Source organism: Chrysemys picta, chromosome 1 (genome assembly GCF_011386835.1).
Source record: "Chrysemys picta bellii isolate R12L10 chromosome 1, ASM1138683v2, whole genome shotgun sequence".
Taxonomy (NCBI): Eukaryota; Metazoa; Chordata; order Testudines; family Emydidae; genus Chrysemys; species Chrysemys picta.
Genome location: NC_088791.1, coordinates 295,294,237 through 295,316,703, shown reverse-complemented (window position 1 = coordinate 295,316,703; position 22,467 = coordinate 295,294,237). Strand labels below are relative to the sequence as shown.

General features: G+C 41.0%; 1 protein-coding gene across 1 annotated transcript in view; it reads left to right on the top strand.

Annotated features, from left to right (window-relative positions):
* The window catches only part of CPB2 (carboxypeptidase B2), a 31,425-nt gene extending 9,456 nt beyond the window's left edge, over nucleotides 1–21,969 (top strand). The window contains exons 3-11 of the mRNA XM_024104436.3: nucleotides 2,107–2,231; nucleotides 2,332–2,440; nucleotides 7,921–8,022; nucleotides 8,928–9,035; nucleotides 10,962–11,072; nucleotides 15,683–15,773; nucleotides 18,891–19,093; nucleotides 21,464–21,548; nucleotides 21,670–21,969. Coding sequence (XP_023960204.2) covers nucleotides 2,107–2,231; nucleotides 2,332–2,440; nucleotides 7,921–8,022; nucleotides 8,928–9,035; nucleotides 10,962–11,072; nucleotides 15,683–15,773; nucleotides 18,891–19,093; nucleotides 21,464–21,548; nucleotides 21,670–21,854 — 1,119 coding nt within the window. The 3' untranslated portion in view covers nucleotides 21,855–21,969. The remainder of the gene's footprint in view (nucleotides 1–2,106; nucleotides 2,232–2,331; nucleotides 2,441–7,920; nucleotides 8,023–8,927; nucleotides 9,036–10,961; nucleotides 11,073–15,682; nucleotides 15,774–18,890; nucleotides 19,094–21,463; nucleotides 21,549–21,669) is intronic.
* Nucleotides 21,970–22,467: the final 498 nt, after the last annotated feature.

The following is a 22,467-nucleotide window of genomic DNA, read 5'->3' as shown; positions in this document are numbered from 1 at the left end:
CCCACTGCCTGGAACTCTGCACCAGGGCAGCACTTTCTCACAGAAAAATAGAACGACCCCCTTATTATTATTTTTTAAAAAGTGTGTGTGCCCAGAATGCCCAATAGTTAGGGCACTTCTGTGGGATGTAAGAAAACCAGCTTTGAGTTCCCACTCAGCCTGATTTAGAGCAGGGACTTTAACCCAGGTCTCCTGAATCCTAGGTGAGTGCTCTCATCACCATGCTATGAGGTATTCTGGGGTAGGTCTTGCATGCTCTCTCTCTGTCGCCTGCTGAAGCTGTTCCAATTTATATGAATAATTAACTATTCACTGAGTCAGTGGAAGACTAACTTTATAGGTCAAAAGTCAGGGCACTTAGCTGGGAGGTGGGAGACTCCGGTTCAAGTCCCTGTTACAATAAATATTTAATTATTTTATACAAAGTGGAACAGCTCCAGCAGGAGAGGTTGAGAAAAACCCAGCTCAGTATACCTAATAGCCCGGTGATTAGGGCACTCACCTGAGATGTAAGCAGAACTGGGTTCAAGTCCCTACTCCAAATTAGGCAGAGTGGGGATTTAAATGTGGTGAGTGCCCTAACTACTAGGTATTCTGAACATGTAGTGTGTGTGTGTGTGTGTATACGTGCACGCAGGCCTAAGACTGAAGGTGTGCTGTGCACATGACCATGGGATCAGGCCCTGCTGGCAAGATAGGCAAGGAAACACACAGTTTGAGAATCCCGCTTGGGGACTGCTAGGGCTTTGGCTTGTGCTAGGTCTCCAAGTAGCTCATTAGCTATGGGGTGGCATCAGGACAAAGGCAGTTTTGTGCATGACCAGCAGCAGCAATGTAGGTGCCTATTGGGTTAGGCAGAAGCTAAGCACTAGTTTTGAGAATGTCACCAGCCTCTAATGGTGGACATAAGCACCTAAAGAGGCAACTAGGTACCCAAGTACCTTTGGGACTCTGGCCCTTAATTTTGTTTAAAATTTAGAATATATTCTCCAGAGGCTTTCTCTACATTGGTTGTTCCAAAGGCTCTAGCTACATTGCACTGCAGTGCAGACTATGGTGGTATGAATTGCAGAGCACACCAAAATGTTGGGTGCTAACTGCCCCATGTGGATGCTGCTGGTGTGAACTAAAAAGTACCTAGTTTGCATTAACATCATAGGTGCCAACTCCATGGGTGCTCTGGGGCTGGAGCCTTTTCCCCCCCAGTGCCTCCTGCCCATCTGTGGGCCCCGCTGATCAGCACTTCCCCCTTTCTCCCCTGGGTCAAGCACCCCCCAGCACATTGGAAAGTTGGTGCCTGTAATTAACATAGTCCTATATGGTGCACCAAAATGAATACAATATTCAGAGTGTAGTTGCACCAGATCCAAGGAGAGCATGACATGTTGATTTTGAATATGAAGCAAAAAAATTGCACTGGCCTTTTTTCGCAATATAAATTCATGTCTAATTTGCTGTCCACTACCACTCCTAAGTCTTTTCAACATTATTGCTTCCCAGTTTTCAATCTCCCACTGAATAGCTGAGTTTCAGATTATTTTATTTCATTAAATTTCGTTTTATTAACTTTCATTTTACTAAAATTAATTTCATTTTATTTTCTGCCCAATTTTAATCTCTCTAGGCCCCTTTATATTGCTGCTTCATCTGAATTTATTTTGAAATCCCTTCTGGCATTTGGTTCATCTATAATCAAAGTAATCACTGAATAGAATAACTGCAATGACTAGTCTGAGCTGCATTAATTCCCCAAATACCCTCAGGAAAAATAACCCTCCACTGATTTGAGGATTTGGATTGTAATAATCAGCTAAACAGATATATTAAACTAGTAATATTATCTCATGAAAGGTGATGTTCCTGCCTTTGTTCTTGATTTATGAATTTATATTCAGCTGTTATTATAAATTTTTCTTACCCATACACTTTTCATTTTTAGCAGTAGCATGATGTGACAGCACAACACGTGAAACATAAAACTGCTTCCCACACATGACCTAGTAGATTGAAGACATGTATTGTGTTTTGATCATGTTCAGAATGTTTACTAAATGGTAAAGTATTTTTTCTTTCCTTTTGAAAAAAATGTTCTTGGAAACTTTGTAGGTTGTTCTCTGGCAACCTGTTTCGGCTGAAAACATTGTGAAGAACAAAGAAGTCCATTTCTATGTTAATGTGTCCGATATAGATGATGTGAAAGCTGAGCTAAACCGATCCACCATTCGATACAAGTATGATTCTTATTTCTTGCTGTGAAGATATTAAATCAGAAATTCAAGCCTATTGGCGACACTGCTTAAGAATGGTTTATGCTCTTTGTTTGTTGTTCAGAGTTTTGATGGACGATATTCAAGGAGTTATCAAAAAACAAACTGTCAATGACACAGTCAGCCCCCGCAGTTCTGCATCCTATTATGAACAATATCACTCTCTGCATGAAGTAAGATATGTTATATTTTTCTTGTGATCCTTTATGCATTTATTGTTATTGCATTAACAAGGGCTTAAATTTAATTTGATGATGATGGTGATATGGACTGTCTGATGGTGATATGGACTGTTACATTACAGACCTATAGGGAAAACAATTACATTTGTATTGATTAGCTAATAATAGTTCACATTAATACAGTACCTTTAATAAAGAAGGATCCCAGCACCTTACAAAACACACTACATAAGAACCACTTTACCCACCAACTGAAAACACATGAGAAATGTAAGGTAGGTGCAATGTAATTACCTAAAATGAAATTTGGTCAAGATATTTTAGATTTCATGTAAATGCTCAACCTAAGTTTACAATCATAACTTCAGTTGCTTCTGAAAATTTAATTCTAATGGATCATTCTGCAATTCACCTAAAAAGGCACCCTGCACGGTGCAGTTGTGTATTTCTGCCAAAATTGCCTTAACATGGATTGAATGTTCACTCCAAAGAAGTCTTTAGTGAGAATAGTGTGGAAAGCTCATTGAAAGCAAGGTTAGGTAAAATGCAAAGAAAGGAATATGTTTTTCTTTCTTGATTAATATCTTTTCTTCCTTGCTACTGCAAAAAGATATGCTAGATGACCTGCTGCGTGTTTTACATCTCTAATCTTCTACCTGTGATTTCTGTAATTCTTTTATAGAGTTCTAATCATTTTCACTTAGGACTCATGAGAAGCAGGACAATGTGCTTGTAAATTCAACACTCTACAGATGATTCTGTTTTTCTGAATCCTAAATGGATATGAGCCAGCAAGGAAGAAATATTAACAGGCTCTCCTGTCAACCTGTTTAAAGCAGGGCTGTGAAGCGATTAAAAAAAATTAATTGTGATTAACTGTGCGATTTATCGCGCTGTTAAACAATAATAGAATACCATTTATTTAAATATTTTTGGATGTTTTCTACATTTTCAAATATATTGATTTCAATTACAACATGGAATGCAAAGTGTACAATGCTCACTTTATATTTATTTTTGATTACAAATATTTGCACTGAAAAAACAAAAGAAATAGTATTTTTCAATTTACCTAATACAAGTACTGTAGAGTTAATCATATTAAAACACATATTGTTTGCTTGCATCCAGTTTACCAAGTAATCCAGATCACACTGAATCAGTGACCTGTCCTCTTCATTATTTACCACTCCCCCAGTTGTTGTGTCATCTGCAAACTTACCTTTTCTTTCAGGTCACTGATAAAACTGTTGGATAGTGTAGGGCCAAGAACCGATCCCTGTGGGACCCTACTAGAAACACACCTGCTTGATGATGATTCCCCATTTATAATTACATTTTGAGACATATCAACTAGCCAGTTTTTAATCTATTTAATATGTGCCATGTTAACTTTATATCATTCTAATTCAGGGATCAGCAACCTTTGGCATGTGGCCCATCAGTGAAATCCGCTGGAGGGACGGGACGGTTTGTTTACCTGCAGCATCCGCAGGTTTGGCCGATCGCAGCTCCCACTAGCCGCAGTTCACCATTCCAGGCCAATGGGGCCTGGGGGAAGCCGCGCAGGCTGAGAGATGTGCTGGCCACCATTGGCCTGGAACGGCGAACTGCGGCCAGTGGGAGCTGTGATCGGCCGAACCTGTCGATGCTGCAGGCAGGGCCGGCTCTAACTTTTTTGCCGCCCCTGTCAAAATAGAAGAGCGCCGCCGCACCGTAACACCCCCCCACAGCGCCGCCGATCCCCTCATTCCCCCCAGCGCCGCGCCGGGCCAGCCAAATCCCCGGAGCTCCTTGCCGGGCCGGCCAAACCCCCGCCCACCTCCCGGATGCTGCACTGGGCCGCCCAAACGCCCCGAGCGCCAAGCGCCTCGCCGGGCCGCCCAAACCCCCGGAGCGCCGCGCCTCGCCAGGCCGGCCAACCCCCCTGAGCGCCTCGCCGGGCCGGCCAAACCCCCGGAGCGCCAGCCCGCGCCGCCCAACTGACTGCCGGGCCGAAACAAACAAAAAAAACCCCGAACAAAAACAAAAAACAAAAACACCGCGAGTGCCCTCCGCCACCCCAACATTGGCCGCCCCTTCTAAGGTGCCGTCCCAAGCACATGCTTGGTCAGCTGGTGCCTGGAGCCTTCCAGTCTTTTGGAACTTTTACAGTGCTCTAAGACTTATTGAAAATCAACATGAACGGTCCATCTCCTCAGCAGGCTCTTTTAAAACTCATGGATGCAAGTTATCTGGATCTGCTGATTTAAAAATGTTTAAATGTAGTAGCTTCTGTTTAACATCCTCCAGAGATACTAGTGGAATGGAAAAAGTGTTACCATCACCTTTTGATGAGACTATAGCATATGTTTTTATTCAAATACAGAACAGAAATAGTCATTGAACACTTCTGCCTTTTCTGCATTATTATTGATAATTCTACCATTTTTATCTAGTAATGGATCAATAGCATTGTGAGGTATTTTTGGTTCCTAATATATTTTAAAAGTCCTTCTTATTGTCCTTCACTCTGCTGGCCATAGATCCCTTTGCTTTCCTTATCAATTCTCTATAATTCCCAACTTCTGATTTATATTAATTCCTATCAGCTTCCCTTTTCTTTCATTTATTATATGTTTTTATTTTTTATAGCTTCCCTCACTTCCCTTTTAAACCAGGTCCATCTTTTAACCAGTATGGCCTTTTTACTCAATTGTGGGACTGTAGCTTTGTGGGCACCTAGTAAGGTATTCATAAAAGATTCCCAATTACCGTTCACATTTTTCTGATTAAATTCTTCCTTCCAGCTGATCAGGATCAAAATTGTTTTAATCTGTGTGAAACTGGCCTTCAATGAGTGTTAAATTAGGCTCCTAATAAAGATAATCCCTTATGCAGGTTATACTGTATATTCCACACAAAAAAATATGTTAAAAAAACATTATTAAGATTGCAAAGTCAAGCACTCAGAAGTTAGGAAACGCCAGAGTTAATTTCCTGTGTACTCTTAATTTGGCCCTTTGTGGATATGTATTAGCATACAGTCTTCAAGTACCTGATCACATACTACTTTTTCAGCACAAGGAGCTATGAGAAACTCGAGCATGTTCAGTGACGCTGGAATCATTAGAGATTTTAGCTGGTAAAATCAGAGAAGTCTCTACTGAGTATGTGCAAAATGTCATTTTTCAAAGGCTTATAACTTGGCCAAATTTGGGTGGATTTTTACAGGGATGGCCAAAGGCACATCCTTGACACAAAGGTCACCCCCTGCCAAACTTCAAGTCCCTGTTCCAAGCATGGGGGTGCTAGAACACAAAGAAAAAAATATTAAAAAGGTAACTAGAATTTTTTAACATGTGCAAAACAACATTTTCCTTGGGCCTTTTTGGGAAACAGCTGAGCCATTTTGGCAGGGTTTAAAAAAAACAAAAAAAACCAACAGCCTGTGGCTGACATTTGGCATGTAAAATTTCAGCCTAAACTTTTACAGTTTGACAAAAATATAAGCAATTGAAAATAGTCTCATAATGGGAAGTGTCAGGCAACTTTAATAAATACTCAGTTCTACTGGCCCCAGGTACAGTCAGGGATGATTTAATATTTTTTTCTAAATCATAGAGGAGAAACAGGAGAACACCTTAAAAAACTATATTTGTTGTAAAATATCTTACAAGTCTATCTTACAGGTGTAATGAATTGAGTAAAAATTCAGTTTGAACTAAAGGGTTTGGTCCTAGATAATTTATCCTAGTATAATCGTATTTTAGCTCCTTTCCTAATTTGGTCTTGCAATGTCTTGTTTAGGGTTTCTGTGGTGTAGCTGGGAAAGAACAAATAAATCATAGATTACTGCATTAATAATTTTATTAACAGTTTACACACGTTTTCTAATTAAGCTAAAAATGAAGGATCAGCAAACTGGAAAAAAAATTGAGAACATAGTATTTCTGCTCCAGCTGATTTTATATCTGGTGATATAACGTATTCAAGATAGCTGTCAGAAAGTATCCACTTTTCAATTTTCATTTAACTACATGAAAATGCATGCACAAATTACTATGGTTAGAAGTGTAACTAGCCATTTGCATATACAATTACTTGATGTGTGCATGTAAATTAGATACATAAATATGCCTGTATTTCTCTAAACACCTAATTTTGAACAAAAGGCCCAAAACATTTAACTTTTTTCCGTGTCTAATTAATATTTCTCCATAAAAATCTTTTTAATTAATATTCTGTTGACATTCTTCCAAGCTTCCATACCTTGTTCAGTACAGAGCTTTTCATTCATTCTTTGGTTTTAAATATGGCCTTTAAAAGCTCTGAAAAAATTATCCAAAAGTGTTTTCTGCCTTTTCTCCCCTACCCAGACAGCTTTTAAAGAAACCTATCTTCTCTCTTGAATGTATTATTTCAGGCCACTGTTGATGTCACTAGGCCTCACCCTAGGTAACTCGGGAGGGTGGAAGGCCACTAAGTGTCAATGAAGCCTTCCTGCACTAGGCCTAAGTGAACCAAACTCTATCCTTCCATGTTTAAACTCTAATCAACCTCAAAAGCCAGGTGCAATTGGAATATGTAAGCAACCAGTTATCTGTGTGCAACCCCCTGCTCAAGCAATAATAATGAGGCCTGCATGTTTCTGGCTGAAGGGAAAAAGGACAAGATAACGGTTTAAAGAAGTTACTAACAAGCTAGGCTTATAGCTGCCAAGAATGACTTAACTATTACCAGGGATGGGAGGGGTAGAGGGAGGAAGGGGGGGGGGAGAAAGGGAGGGCTAGAGGGGAAAGGAAAAGGGGGGTGAGGCTTAACTGCAAAATGTATAAAAGAAGAAAAACTGTTCCTGTTAATGTTCTTGATCTGAGACGTGCCTGTCTCCTTGCACCGCTTTGGGATCCCAAATAAACTTTGTTTGCTTCTCCCCCTGGTGTGTTTATTGACACGAAGCACACCGGGCAACGAACCCGCTGTTGCTTTGCCTCGGGCACTCTGTGCTGGCAACACCACTTTACCTTGAATGGTCCCTAAAAACACATGCTAAATACTTATGCTAAACTATCTATTGGAACTTGTATTTAACTGTGACACTCTTGGTAACTTTCCCAGAGAGGACGAAGAGCTCTGTGTAGCTCAACAGCTTGTCTCTCTTACTAACAGAAGTTGGTCCAATAAAAGATACTACCTCACTCACCTTCTTCTTCTTCTTTTGTCACTCAAATTGTATGAGATAGACAAGCTGGCTATGGATAATTAGCCACTGATTGCAGGTGGGAACTTGTGCAGCTACATCATGTAAGCATTTTGGAAAAATCCTTCCTTCCCTTTCTAAAAAGAAGGCACAGCCATGCATTCCTTGCACTAAATGTGAAATCTCCCATTAACTACAGTGGGAATATTTCCTGTGCATGGAAAGCAGAGTTGGGGCTGAAGACTTTTAAACTGAATCTATATTTGCTAACTGATCCACTCCATCTTTATAGATATATTCTTGGATGGAAGAAATAACAGAGATGAATGATGATCTCCTCCAGAAAATATATATTGGATCCTCATTTGAGAAACGGCCACTTTATATATTGAAGGTACAGTTATGATTTAATGTGCAATCTTTTTCTGTAGTAATTTAAAATACAGGTGTAGGTTTTTGTCAGAGAGAATTTTTAAAAATGGTACTAGTAGCTCAATCAAAAAAATTTTGATAGAAAAATGTGTGTTTTATTTTTTTTACTTTTTGTAAATGCTCCACTCCTCCCTTCCCAAAAGTAAACAGGGTGCCACTGAACTTTGGCATATGTAGTGGGTCAAATACTGCTCTCCTTTGCACTACAGTAAGTCAACTGAGTTACTGGGCACAAAAACTAGTGTAAGTGAGATCAGCGTCCAGCCCAGTGTCTCCTTGAGAACGCCATGCAAGAGAGAGAGAGAGAGCGCACTTCCTTTTCTTGTCTCTCTTTCTTCTTTTTGTTTACTGTTCTCTTTCCATTCTCATGTGCCATTTCAACATAAATAAGGCTGTAAAAAAATCGTGGGACGCAATTTTTTTGTGGAAACTGCATCTTTTCGTAGTTGCCGCACATTTGAGTGGTGTTGCGACCCTGTGCACCACATTGCAACGACACACACGCAAATTTGGCCCAGCTGCCTTTGTGCCATGCTTGCCTCTGAGAGCAAAATAGGATATACCATGTGTTTTTGGTTGCTGCCCTGCTTTGGAAGTCTGCATGCCTTGGAAGAAGGTGCTGGAGCTTACGTGTGGGTGTGCACCCGGGGCTGCTGCGCCTGTCGGGGTACCCTGAGGGGGTCTTCCTTCCTCATCAGGCAACAGGTTGAGGGGAAGCCTGAGACTAGACCGCCAGGGGAGTGTCTGCCTAGTGCCGTGTGGACAAGCTGATTGCACCAAAACCACAACTTTAATACACTCTTGAAACAAACAAACAAAAATCCACAACTTTCTTACAGCCTTAAACAAGTCATATTTTTTCATTAGCTTTCATCTAATAGAGACAGAACACCAAAAAGTGCCATATGGATTGACTGTGGTATCCATGCAAGGGAATGGATTGCTCCTGCTTTTTGCCTGTGGTTCATAGGACATGTGAGTAGATTTCATTACAATATTTAAAACGAAACAAAATACCTTGATCCTATTTTTCTTCTCTTGCAAATTGTGCTCTATTTCAACAACTTCCTATTCAATTTAATGCCACAGCACTGAAGGATAAAGTGTCTGCATGAGACAGAGATTAAAAAGCTCAGTTTGTATAGCAGTTATTATAAGGGTAAATTTTTCACATCAGCAGTAAGTTAGGCCAAGTCTTTCATATTTATGGGATGGTCAGGAGTGGAGAACACAGGTTATTGTATTTCAAACTAAATCTATGTCTACACTTTGAGCTGGAGGAGAAATACCCATGCTAGCTCTGACTAAGCTAAAAATAGGAGTGGTACGAATGGCAGAAGGGATAACTGCCCTAGTACGTGCCTAACATCTCAGATGGTATCATACTCAGGGCAGCCAGCCCCTCCTGCCGCTATAGTTACATTATTTTTTGTGCACTAGCTCGATCAGAGCTAGCATGGGTATGTCTCCTCCAGATGGAATTTACACCTCCAGCTTGACAGTGCAGACATAGCCTAAGAGTGCATTTGAGTGGTAAAGTCCAAGCGTAGAGTTACCCAACTAGAAGGAAGAATAACAGTTTGTCCACCATGGAGTTGAATGATATATAGAGAGTAAAAGCATCAGACTAAACATAAGGGTCTAACTTCAGCCCTCAGTTACACCCATAAAATTCCACTGAAATCAATGTGGCTCCAGAATTGGCTGCAGTATGTGAAGGAGTTTAGATAGGAGATTTCAAAGGAGCCTATAGGAGTTAGGTGCCCAAATCTCTTTGAAAGTCAATAGGATTTGGGCACCTAACTCCAGCAAGCCCCTTTGAAAAAGGCCAGCCTTAAACACTCCCTTAGGAGCTAATGCTAATTAACCTCTTGCTGTTGGTCTAAATGATGACCAGCTGTGCTGCTGTCATGCCTCTGAAATGTACCTGTAAGATCTGTAAGCAGTTAATAAGTTGAGAGAAAATGTAAACTGTTTGCCTTCCTATCTCCTTCATCTAATTTACCTGAGCATTTTAAATTCAATCCAAAGCTTTATTCCCATGTCACTTTATGAAGGAACACTTCTATTAAAATTGTCACAGACATAGCCACACACATTCCACATAGTAGTTTCTTGGCTACAATAAACATTCTTCTTAATGATGTTTTGAATCTCGTTTTTAGGCATAATAAAGACTGCCACTTTATATTCACATCAGAGAAAAACAATTTCCAGGGAATAAAAAGGACAGGGGAAGTTACAATAATAGGACATGCCTAATGCAAGACATACAAGGGGGAAAAAAGATACTATTAAACTTAACTCTTTATATTTAGTAACTCAGCTAAATCTATTAGGGTACAATTTACCCTTATGCAGAAGACAAGTAAAAAGCATAGGTGCCACTTAAGTCCCACTTATGCCCTCAAAATAGGTCTTAGGTGGGACATAGGTAGTGCCTAGGTCTTGTGGTGGCCCTTTGCACAAGGGTGTATTTCATTTTTAATTATTTTTAAAAACCAAAACAATGCATACTTGCAACAGCCATTTCAAATGCTATTATTAAGCAGTTTTAGTGCTTGTGACAACTTTGGAGACTTACACTGTTTATCTGCAAAAGTACAAGCTTCTTCACCAATATGCCTCAGTCCTTGCCTAGAGAGACCACCCAGTTGGGTAAGCGGACAGATGAATCTCCATTTTAATTAAATTCCAAGCCTCTCTGTGCTAACTAAGGTTTTGATTGTAGTGGTGACTTCTGTGATGGGGATATTTGTCCTCCAGGGCCTGGACTGATGCCACCACCATCACATTATTATTTTACATAGGGCCAACTGAGGAACTGTCAGGAGCCTTTCAAGGATGGTGAGGAAAACATTATTATAAACATTATGAACAAGTTCTTTTCATGTTCTATAGACAACCCACTTCCGTGAGAAAGATCGGACCATGACAAGACTTCTGCAGCATCTTGATTTCTACATCATGCCTGTGATGAATGTAGATGGCTATGAATACACATGGACGACTGTACGTAGGTTTCTAGACATACGGTGGAACATTCCAGCATGTTATTCACAAGTACTGTGAGGGCTGATATACTGGACAGATTTAAAGGCATACTTTTCAAAGTGCCATGTGGCAGTTTTGAGCCCAAACCTCTGAACTCGCACTTGGAATTTTCTATTCTTTGTCCCTTCATAGACTACAATAGTTACTGCAAATATGTGATTTTAACTCATAGAACACAGGCATTTTCCAGATCCCAGGTCAAACTAATGCTTAGGAGTGTCATAGCATCCACCCTGTGATTTTAATTCTTTCGGATGTGGGGTGATAACTATGATAGGCTGCATCAGCAAGACTGCCAATACTATGACAGTCCACCATAAGGGCACAAAGGCCTGACTGAACAACTCACTTTTCCTTTTGCGGTCTAAGGCCAGATAGCATAGTTTTCCAAGTACTTGTTGTTTCAAGTAAATGAATGAGCAACAGGTAAGCTCAGACAACATCCCAGCCTCTTATCAGGTATTTTACTTACTCACTATGAGAAGAAGGTTCAAGACTCCCAAAGGCTGAATGATTTATTTGCTTTATGAATTTATCCTTTTACTTAGTTTCCAGATTCACGTTTTAGGCAGAAACCTGTTGTCAGGGTTCCCTCCCCACTCTGAACTCTGGGGTACAGATGTGGGGACCTGCATGAAAAACCCCCTAAGCTTATTTCTACCAGCTTAGGTTTAAAACTTCCCCAAGGCACAAATTCCTTCCTTGCCCTTGGTATTGCTGCCACCATCAAGTGATTTACACAACATTCATGGAGGGCCACTTGGAGCCCTACCTCCCCCAAAATATCCCCCCAAGTCCCTACACCCTTTCCTGGGGAGGCTTGAGAATAATATCCTAACCAATTGGTTACAAAGTGAGCACAGATCAATCCACCTGGGTCTTTAGGACACTGAAAAACGATCAGGTTCTTGAAAGTTTATTTTTTTAAAAAAGATAAAAGAATCACCTCTGTAAAATCAGGATGGAAGATAACTTACAGGGTAATCAGATTCAAATCACAGAGGATTTACCCTCTAGGCAAAACTTTAAAGTTACAAAAACAGGGATAAACCTCCCTTTTAGCACAGGAAAAATTCACAAGCTAAAACAAAAGATAATCTAACGCATTTCCTTGCTAATACTTACTATTTCTCTAATATTGGATGCTTAGTTCAGATATGGCTTAGGGAGATGTATTTTCCCTGCTCTGGTTCCTCGCTGACCCATAGAGAACAAAGGAACACAAAACAAAAACCTTCCCCCACAGATTTGAAAGTATCTTCTCCCCTTATTGGTCCTTTTGGTCAGGTGCCAACCGGTTATCTGAGCTTCTTAACCCTTTACAGTTAAGGAGGGATTAACCCTTTACAGGGTAAGGAGGGATTTTATGTTACCCTTAGCTGTATGTTTATGACACCTATCTTCTCCATTTCTATAAACTTTGGGCTATATTTTTAAAAGGGCCTCAATTCAGCCTCTATTTGTGTTCAACTTTATATACACAGTCTTTACAGGCTGCCAGTTGCATCCACAATTCATAGACTTTACAATCTGTGCATGCAAAAGAGTTTGGTGTATGAAAATTCTATCATTAGCAGTAGTTCACCTCCTTTTTATAATGCACAGTGCCATTGAAATCAGTGGAGTGAGATTAAGGTAACAGGAGAATTTGGGTCATGGAACCGCATTCTAAAATATTGACTCAATTTTTACTTTGTCATTATGTGGGCAAACTCCCATGGACCTCAATGAGAGTTTGACTGAATAGATACTGAGTAAGAACGTCACAATTTCCCTTTTTGTATGCAAAAATTGTACAATCTTTATTTTAAGCAGCATCTTTCGAAATTCTCTTAATTACCCTCCTCAGAAGTCTTTTAACAAAATATTTCATTAAGATCAAATGTGGTTTTGAATTGCAGTTGTCAAATTGGGTGTCTGTACAAATCTTTTGAGTCCTCCCCTATTTGCGTTGTCCAAGTTCTAGTCAAATCAGAATAATTATACCAGACACAACCAGGCGTTGTACTGTACAACTTTTCGTCTTGTTACCTAGCATGTTTAGCATTACTTAATTTCAGTACCTGGAAAGATAACTGAGCAAATAATCAAGCAATCAATTTGCAAACACCTAGAAGATAATAAGGTGACAAGTAAGTCAACATGTCTGTCAAGAACAAATTGTGTCAGACCAACCTAATAGCTTTCTTTGACAGGGTAATAAGCCTTGTGGATAAGGTGGAAGAGGTAGATGTGGTATATCTTGACTTTAGTAAGACTTTTGATACCATTTTGCATGACCTTCTCATAAACAAACTAGGGAAATACAACCTAGATGGAGCTACTATAAAGTGAATGAATAAATGGTTGGAAATCCATTTCCAGAGAGTAGTTATCAGTGATTCACAGTCAAGCTGGAAGGGCATATTGAGTGAGGTCCCAAAAATATCAGTCCTGGGTTCGGTTCTGCTCAGTAGTTTTATAAATGATTTAGAAATGGCATAGAGAGTACACTTATAAAGTTTGTGGACAATGTGAAGTTGGGAGGGGTTGCAAGTGCTTTGGAGGATAGCATTAAAATTCAAAATGATCTGGACAAACTGGAGAAATGGTCTGAAGTAAATAGGATGAAATTCAGTAAGTACAAATGCCAAGTACTCCATTTAGGAAGGAACAATCAATGGCACACATATAAAATGAGAAATGACTATCTTGGAAGGAGTACTGCGGAAATGGATCTGAGGGTCACAGTGGATCACAAGCTTAATATGAGTCAACAGTTTAACACAGTTGCAAAAAAAGTGAATAGCATTCTGGGATGTATTAGCAGGAGTGTTGAAAGCAAGACACGACTTGCTTTCTTCCGCTCTATTCTGTGCTGATAAGACCTCAGCTGGACTATTGTGTCCAGATCTAGGTGCCATATTTCAGGAAAGATGTGGACAAACTGGAGAAAGTCCAGAGAAGAGCAACAAAAATGATTTAAGGTCTAGAAAATGTGACCTATGAGGGAAAGATTGAAAAAAATTGGGTTTGTTTAGTCTGGAGAAGAGAAGACTGAGAGGGGACGTGATAACAGTTTTCAAGTACATAAAAAGTTGTTACAAGGAGGAGGGTGAAAAATTGTTTTCATTAATTTCAGAGGATAGGACAAGAAGCAATGGGTTTAAATTGCAGCAAGGGAGGTTTAGATTGGACATTAGGAAAATCTTCCTAACTGTCATGGTAGTTAAACACCAAACAAATTGCCTAGGGAGGTTGTGGAATTTCCATTATTGGAGGGTTTTAAGAACAAGTTAGACAAACACTTGTCAGGAATGGTCTAGTTCAGGGGTCGGCAACCTACGGCACGCATGCCAAAGTTGGCACGCGAGCCGATTTTTCCTGGCATGCGGCATGGGCTGAGCTGCTCAGACCGCCCCGCTCTGGAGTTCCTGCTGCCGGCTCCTGCCAGCTGGGGTTGCGCCGCGGGTCCAGCTCAGCACCTGCTGCTGGCCTGGGGGGAAGGAACCCCAGGCTGGCAGCGGACTGAGACCCCGGCTGGCAGGAGCTGCCGGTGAAAACCCCAGAGCCGCGGCGGGCTGAGCTCAGCCCGCCCCATTCTGGAGTTCCCGCTGACGGCTCCTGCCAGTTGGGGTCGCACCGCGGGTCCAACTCAGCACCGGCTGCTAGCCTGGGGTTCCTTCCCCCAGGCTGGCAGCGGGCTGAGATCCCAGCTGGCAGGAGTCTGCAGCCAAAACCCCAGAGCGGGGGTCGGGCTGAGCCACTCAGCCCGTCCCGCTCTGGAGTTCCCGCTGCTGGCTCCTGCTAGCCGGGTCCCTGCAAGTCCCAATCAGCACCCGCTGCCGGCCTGGGTGAAGGAACCCCAGGCTGGCAGTGGGCTGAGACCTCAGCTGGCAGGAGCTGGGGGCAGAAACCCCAGAGTGGCGGCAGGCCGAACCAGTCGCTGCTCTGGTTCTGGCTGCTGGCCCCTCGCCAGCAGGGGTCTCTACCGCACAGCTCCACTCACCTTGCTTCCGGTTGGAGGCTCTCTTGCAGACAGGGTCCAGGCCTCCAGCCCTGCTCAGGCCTACCAGCCACCTACTCCACTCACCTCAGCTGCCAATCTTGGTTTCCAGCCCTTGCTCATCCTGCTTTCGGGCCTGGAGTCCCAGCAGGCCACCCTTTACATATAACAGTAGTTTGGTTATATATTATAGACTTATAGAGAGACCTTCTAAAAAGCGTTAAAATGTATTACCGGCACACGAAGCCTTAAATTAGAGTGTATAAATGAAGATTCGGCACACCACTGCTGAAAGGTTGCCGACCCCTGGTTTAGTTATTACGTAGTCCTAACTTGAGTACAGGGACTGGATTAACTGACCTCTCAAGATCCCTTCCAGTCCTATACTTCTATGATTCTGTGCAGATACTTAGCTTATTGTTTTATAGGCTCCCTAAATCTCCTGTTTTGCCCCCCCTCATTGGAGGTTTCTACCCTCGACATCTAGAAATGTAAAAGTTGCATTTTCACTAGCAAATGAAATCGTGATAAGCATTTTTCTAAACTTTTATGTAAACCCACATTTTTGTGTCTCTGTCCACAGAATCGGTTGTGGAGGAAGAGCCGCTCAAGGCACGGCAACAACAGGTGCATTGGTACCGACATGAACAGGAATTTTGATGCAGGCTGGTGTGGTACAAGCAATTTTCTTTATATTTTATTACAGACATTTCAGTTTTAACCTTCAAAGTTCTTCATTTTGAAAATATTTTTATTTACCTCGTCATAGAGTTGTTTCTGATATAAAGATAATGTACCTTAGTAATTAACTTAATCAAAATGTTTATAAGAAGGTCAGGAGACCAGAGAACAATTCCCAGTTTTGCCACATACTTTCTGTGTGGTTATCAGCAAGACACTTAAGCTCTTTGTGCCTGTTTTCCCATCAGTAAAATGGGAATAAAGAAACTTCCCTACCGAGTGTTGTGAGGATAAATTCATTAAAGTTGTGAGATGCTAAGATACTATGGTGATGGGGACCATATAAGATTTAAGAGTAATATCAAATGTAAAATACTTAATCAATACAGAACTTGGAGAAATCAGGAAGTTTAATAGGAAATGTATATGCTGTGAATATTAATTACAGCAGGGATTTATATATCACATTTAATTTTCAAAGCACTTAAAATGCTTAGCAATTCCAACATCATCTCTATTTTAAAAGTGAGGAAACAGGCACACTGAGGTTAGAGCAGTGGTGGGCAACCTGCGGCCCATACGCAGCCCATCAGGGTAATCCGCTGGCAGGCCACCAGACATTTTGTTTACATTGCATGGCTGCCCGCAGCTACCAGAGGCCGCGGTTCGCCGTTCCCGGCCAATGGGAGCTGCGGGAAGCAGTGGCCAGCACATGGCAAAAAAGGCACCTTTATATGCAACAAACCTACTTTCTGGGTGTACTGAGTCATATCAGATGACTTCAGTAACTAAAGTAAGTTTCTATTTTGTGGAGCCAATATAGCTATCAGAAAGCTAACTGAATTCTATTCCTTCTTGGACATCCTCAGTAGAATTGCTTATTACATTTCAATAATATACAGCTTAGCAAACCCATTGAAAGTAATGGGATTGTATAGGTGTAACTCACAACATAATCTTGCCTGCAGACTCTTCATTCTCGATGATGGTTGAGTCTTATAATTCTTTTTAAAATATTTTTTACTTAAACTGAACACATCTGACACAATCACCATGAAAAAATAAAGGTGGAACCCAACAATTTCAATTTATCAGAGGTATTTTTCAGAGTAGAATCACCCTTTAAGGGAAGGGCTTCATTTTCAGAGGTGTTGAGCAGGTACAACTACAACTGACTTCAGTTGGCATTATGGACCAGAACACACTAACTTAAAGCAGAACCAGATATGCAAAACCTGTCAACATATCTCCACTGCTACGATGATCAACACCCCCACAACACACCTATTAAGATCCATGGGTCCTACACATGCCTATCACAACATGTGATGTATCACATCCAGTGCACTAAATGCCCAATAATAATTATATGAGTGAAACCCTCACACAGAAAAATGATAAAAGACATAAACACCATATTGCCTGTGTGTGAACACTTTTTTACAAAACAATCACTCTATATGTGACCTCTCAATCCTCATTCTCAAAGGAAATCTGCCCATCATCTTCAAAAGATGAGCCAGGGAGCTTAAATACATAATTTTGCTAGACATTAGAAATCATGGACTGACTAGAGACAACTGGATTTATGGTTTATTACAACAATCTACAACCTACTAACAATGCCTCCACCTCCGGTCCCACCCCCTCCAGACCCCGCTGCCTTTTTCCCCCGTCCCTTCCTTTCCCTTCTCTGACTGGAGACGTGTTAATGGGCCACTTCTCCTTGAATGGTCCCTTGAAATATGTGTTAACTACTTAGCTAAGCAATTTGTTCCACCTTGTATTTAGCTGTGAAACTCTGAGGGCTGTGCCGCTGTAGCACTTAAGTGAAGACGCTCCTACACCGACAGGAGAGAGCTCTCCCATTGGTGTAGTTAATCCACCTCCCCGAGAGGGAGAAGATCGCCTGTTGACATAGCGTTGTCTACATGGGAGCTTAAGGTCAGTATAACTACATCACTCAGGAGTATGGATTTTTCACACTTCTGAATGACGTAATTATACCTACATAAGTCTGTAGTGTAGATCTGCTGTGACCGTGGTGCCTGGAGGGGCTTCACTGAGAATGCTTATTCAGGGCAAACTGCAAAGAATAGGGCAGACAATCCCCAAAACTGGTGGTTTATTCTGTAATTAGATTTCACCAAACCACTAACCAAACAGCTATCTGGTTACCAAGAAGCCAAAATACAGTCCCCTTTAAGCAATCCAGCCTTTGGCTCCCACCCAGACAGCCAAGTCTAATATAGGGAGGACTACTAAAAACCTTATTCCCATTATATAAAGTTCTACCAATGCCAAGTGACTGGACACATTGCTCATCAGGTCAATGAATATTTCAGATCTCATCCAAATACACACTTATAGTCACTCCATATTAACTAAATCTAAGATTTATTAAGAAAAAGAAAAAAGAAAGAGAGTTGCTATGGTTAAAAGATCAGTCTACATAGAGATATGAATGAAGTTCTTAGGTCAGTTTCATAACAGAGATGGTGAGGCTGCTGATTTGTAAAAATCCTTCTGGAATCAATGTAAAAGGTTATAATCCAACAGGCAGTCCATGTGCAGAGTTTGTTCCAATTCTACCATTTCCCTTGGTAGCTTGTTCCAATGGTTAATCAACCTCACTGTTAAAATATTGTGCCTTATTTCCAATTTGAATTTATCTAGCTTCAGCTTTCAGCCATTGGTTCTTGTTATGTCCTTCTCTGCTAGATCCCTTGGTATCAATGTTTTCTCCCCACAAAGGTACTTATACACTGTAATCAAGTCACCTCTCAAACTTCTTTTTGATCAGCTAAACATATTATGCTCTTTAGGTCTCTGAATGTAAAGCATTTTCTCCAGCCCTCAAATAATTTTTGTGGCCCTTTTCTGTATCCTCTACAATTTTTTTAACGTAAGGCAAGGTAGTGGAGAATCAGGCCCAGATGCTTAAGCGGTGCAATAATGATACATGCAGTAATGATGCATCCAAGATGTCCAAGTTTCTATGCTCATCTGTATAGCAACCTAATGCTTTATATTATCACTGAGCCATGAGACAATTCATTGTATATTATAAGAACTCAACAGGTGACATTATCTCCTCTATTTTATTACAGGTAAAGGTGCCTCTCATAATGATTGTCATGAAATATACTGTGGACCCTATCCTGAGTCTGAACCAGAAGTGAAAGCTGTGGCTAATTTTCTCCAAAAGCATAAAGATCACATTAAGGCATATATAACTATGCACTCTTACTCACAGATGGTACTGTTTCCATATTCCTACACTACGAATAGAAGTAAAGACCATGATGAACTGGTAAGTGTTACCACTTATTAAGTTTCATCTATATCTCCCACTTTCATCACCTTGCAGGAATGGACATTTAATGAGAAGTGTGAATGACTGCCTTCAGTAGGCTTTGAGTCTGTTCAAGATTTGAGAAAATTGATTTTTCGATGGATAAGAGCATAAGGAAGCTGGTTGTTGGCACCACCACTATATGATTACAAGAAAGTATTCTAGTTTTGGAGGACACTGATAAGATGAAAGTATTTATTCTGGATGGCTAAGGTAGCCTGACTTTCTGATATTTTCAAGGCATCGCTAAGGGAGCAAAGTAAAGGTAACTTGAGTACCTTAGTACGGCATTTCAATACATTCAAGTACAGGTTTCTTGTAAGTTTTCCCCTATATCTGAACCTACTGAGTCTGTAACTTTTTTTTAACTCTATTGCTCTTGAATGGTGTGCACCCATAACACTGATAGGTGCCTGCAGCTTTACTGCACCTTAAGTAAATCTTTTTCTATGGGAAATAATGTTTAAATGGTCCTAATGGTCTGATGGAGAGAAGCCCTTTTTTATAGACCCTGAAGCAGAATACCTCTTTGATTCTGCAGGTCATGAAGTTGTCCGCTAGTCAGGGGTCCTGGGGCTAATGGTCTCCTAAGGCCTGTATAAAAGAAGTCCAAGTCCTGTGAAGTTCTGGAGATCCTCACGATCAGGGCTCCTCTCTCCTGCAGAGCCTAGGAGTTGTGTAGGATCAGCTCCCATTCTATTAATCAACAGGATAAACAGGGAAAGCTGGGAAGTGAAGAACACTGTTGTTCTTTTTCCTCCACTGGTTAGCCCCCAAGCCTTCAGGTTTATCTAGATTAGGAAAAGAGATCCAGGCTAGGTTGGAGTTAGCCAATATATGCAGACCAATTAGGCTAGTTGAGTTGCTGAAGAGCTTTGAGAACCACTGGTCTAAACCATCCAAGACAGATGGCTATCCAGCTAAGTTCCCTCTAAGCTGCGCGGCACAGGCACCTCTCCTCCAGACCTGGCCCTGCCAGAGCTGCCGTGCTTGGGGAGAGGCACCCCGGCCCTGGCGCCACCACAGCTGCTGCAGCTGGGGAGAGGCGCCTCACTCACGGCCAGAGCCCTCATCCCCCCGTACCTCAATCCTCTGCCCTAGCCCCGAGCCCCCGACCACACTCCGAACCCCTCAGCCCCACTCCTGCCACGCATCACCTCCATATTGGTACACATAACAAAATCATTCCGCACATGGATGTAAAAAATTGGAGGTAACATTGTTAACCAGCCTCCTTTTGAAAAACTCCAGAGAAGGAGCTTCCACAACCTCTCTGGGCAGTCTCATGACATTCTTTATGCCACAGCATCCCCGGCATGGGGTCAAGCAGCACCAACAGGTGATGGGTATTTGGGATTGCTCCTTCATGTTGCCTCCAACCTTTCCATTCCCTCCCGTTCTTTCCCCACACAGATCCAAGGTCTTTAAGGAAGATTTTGAAAAGTAGCTGTTACTATCTCTTTAATGGAAGTTTTCTTTTCTTTTTTTAAATTAATGGGCTTTGTACAGTGATAGAATAGGAACACAGACACTGTCATATTTGATCAGACCAGATCTCTATCCAGTCCCGTATGCTGTTTCTAGCAGTGACCAGTGCCAGCCTTCACAGGAAGGAGGAAACAATCCTGTAGCCGACATGAAATAACTTTCCCCCAGGGGAATAAATTTGTTAGTCTCTAAGGTGCCACAAGTACTCCTGTTCTTTTTCCCCAGGGGAATGTTTTTTTTACCAAGCCTCCTCAATTAGTGATCATCTTATGGCTTGAAAGTTGAGGGTTTATATCCCTTTTAAATTTATTTTTTATCCTTGCTAATGTATTTGTGAAAGAAGATAAAGAAAATATAGATTTGTCACTTCTTTCCCTGTGAAGCAGAGATGTAACATCCTGTAAACTAATTACAGAATAGTTCATTCTAATCAGTTGTTCAAGAGTAGTGTATTATCAAATCCTTTTTTGTATGCTTCAACACTAACTTTAACTTAAAATACTTAACGGTTACTTACTTAAATATTTGACAGGAAATGGAAAATACAGGATAGCTACACAGAATGGATTTGGTGATAAGTTTGCTGTCCAGTTGCAGCATAGATGCTATTTGTACCATGGACATAACCTAACCATGTCTAGCCACATCTTGTAAGCATTCTAAAGCCAACCACATATTCACATTAAAAACTGCAATGCAGCCAGTCTGGGGACAACCATGTTGTAAACAGGTCCTCTCTCTTTATTGTACCCCTAGTGAATGGTTACAATGCCCTAACAGAGTCAGTGTGAAACACTTTTACTAAATTATAAAAGTTAATTAATATTTTATTGATTTCAGCTATCTGTGGCAAATAAAGTAGTTCATGCTATTAGAAAAACAACTCAGAAAATGTATGAGTCTGGCCCTGGTGCACAAACTATCTGTAAGTATCATTTTTAGTACTATACTCAGTATGACAGAGTATCATCTCTACCACAAGGCAGTGTGTAAGACTGAGGCCAAGGTTGCAAATAATAATCTGTTTCCTTTTCTTTCTCCTACAGATTTAGCTCCTGGAGGTTCAGATGACTGGGCTTATGATCTTGGCATTAAGTATTCTTTTACCTTTGAACTTCGGGACAGAGGAACACATGGATTTTTGCTTCCTACAAATCTAATTAAACCCACTTGTATTGAAGCACTTATTGGTGTCAAAACAATAGCTTTACATGTTATCAACAATATTTAATGTGCTATATTTTGTCATTTCATTGCTTTAACTGGTAATTTAGATGACCTGATGGGCAGTGTCGTTCATTTAAGTCTGCTTTTTTTAGTTCACTCAAATAAAAGGAATTACTTACTGCTTTATTATAATTATTATTTGTTTAGGGGCAACAGGTAGGTGTTTCATTTACTACCTTTCACCTTGACCTATATTAAATTGCTTCACATTTTGGCTTAAATGTAGCCATCTGTAGAATGAGAAGGATAGTGACAGATAAACTACAACTGTGCAAATGCAACCTCCCAAGCCCAATAATATTCAAACAAATACATGTTGTTCGTTTTAGTACTCCTTTAGTGTTTGCTTTCGGAGAACTTTTGAATAATCCAGTTTACTCACACCAACAATGGTGAAAAGCAACTTTTAAAACAAATTGTAATATTTGTACCTGAAGTGCTTGTGCAACCCACTGATGAACATGTTACAGGTACCTCCCTGTGCCAGATCCACAGAGGGTATGAATGTCTTACAACCCCAGCTAGAGAGCCCTGGCTCTGTAGCCATGATGTAGCCACTTAAGTTTTTAGCACTAGAAGTCCCTGGTTTAATCCCTCATGTTTCGGCCAAGATGGTG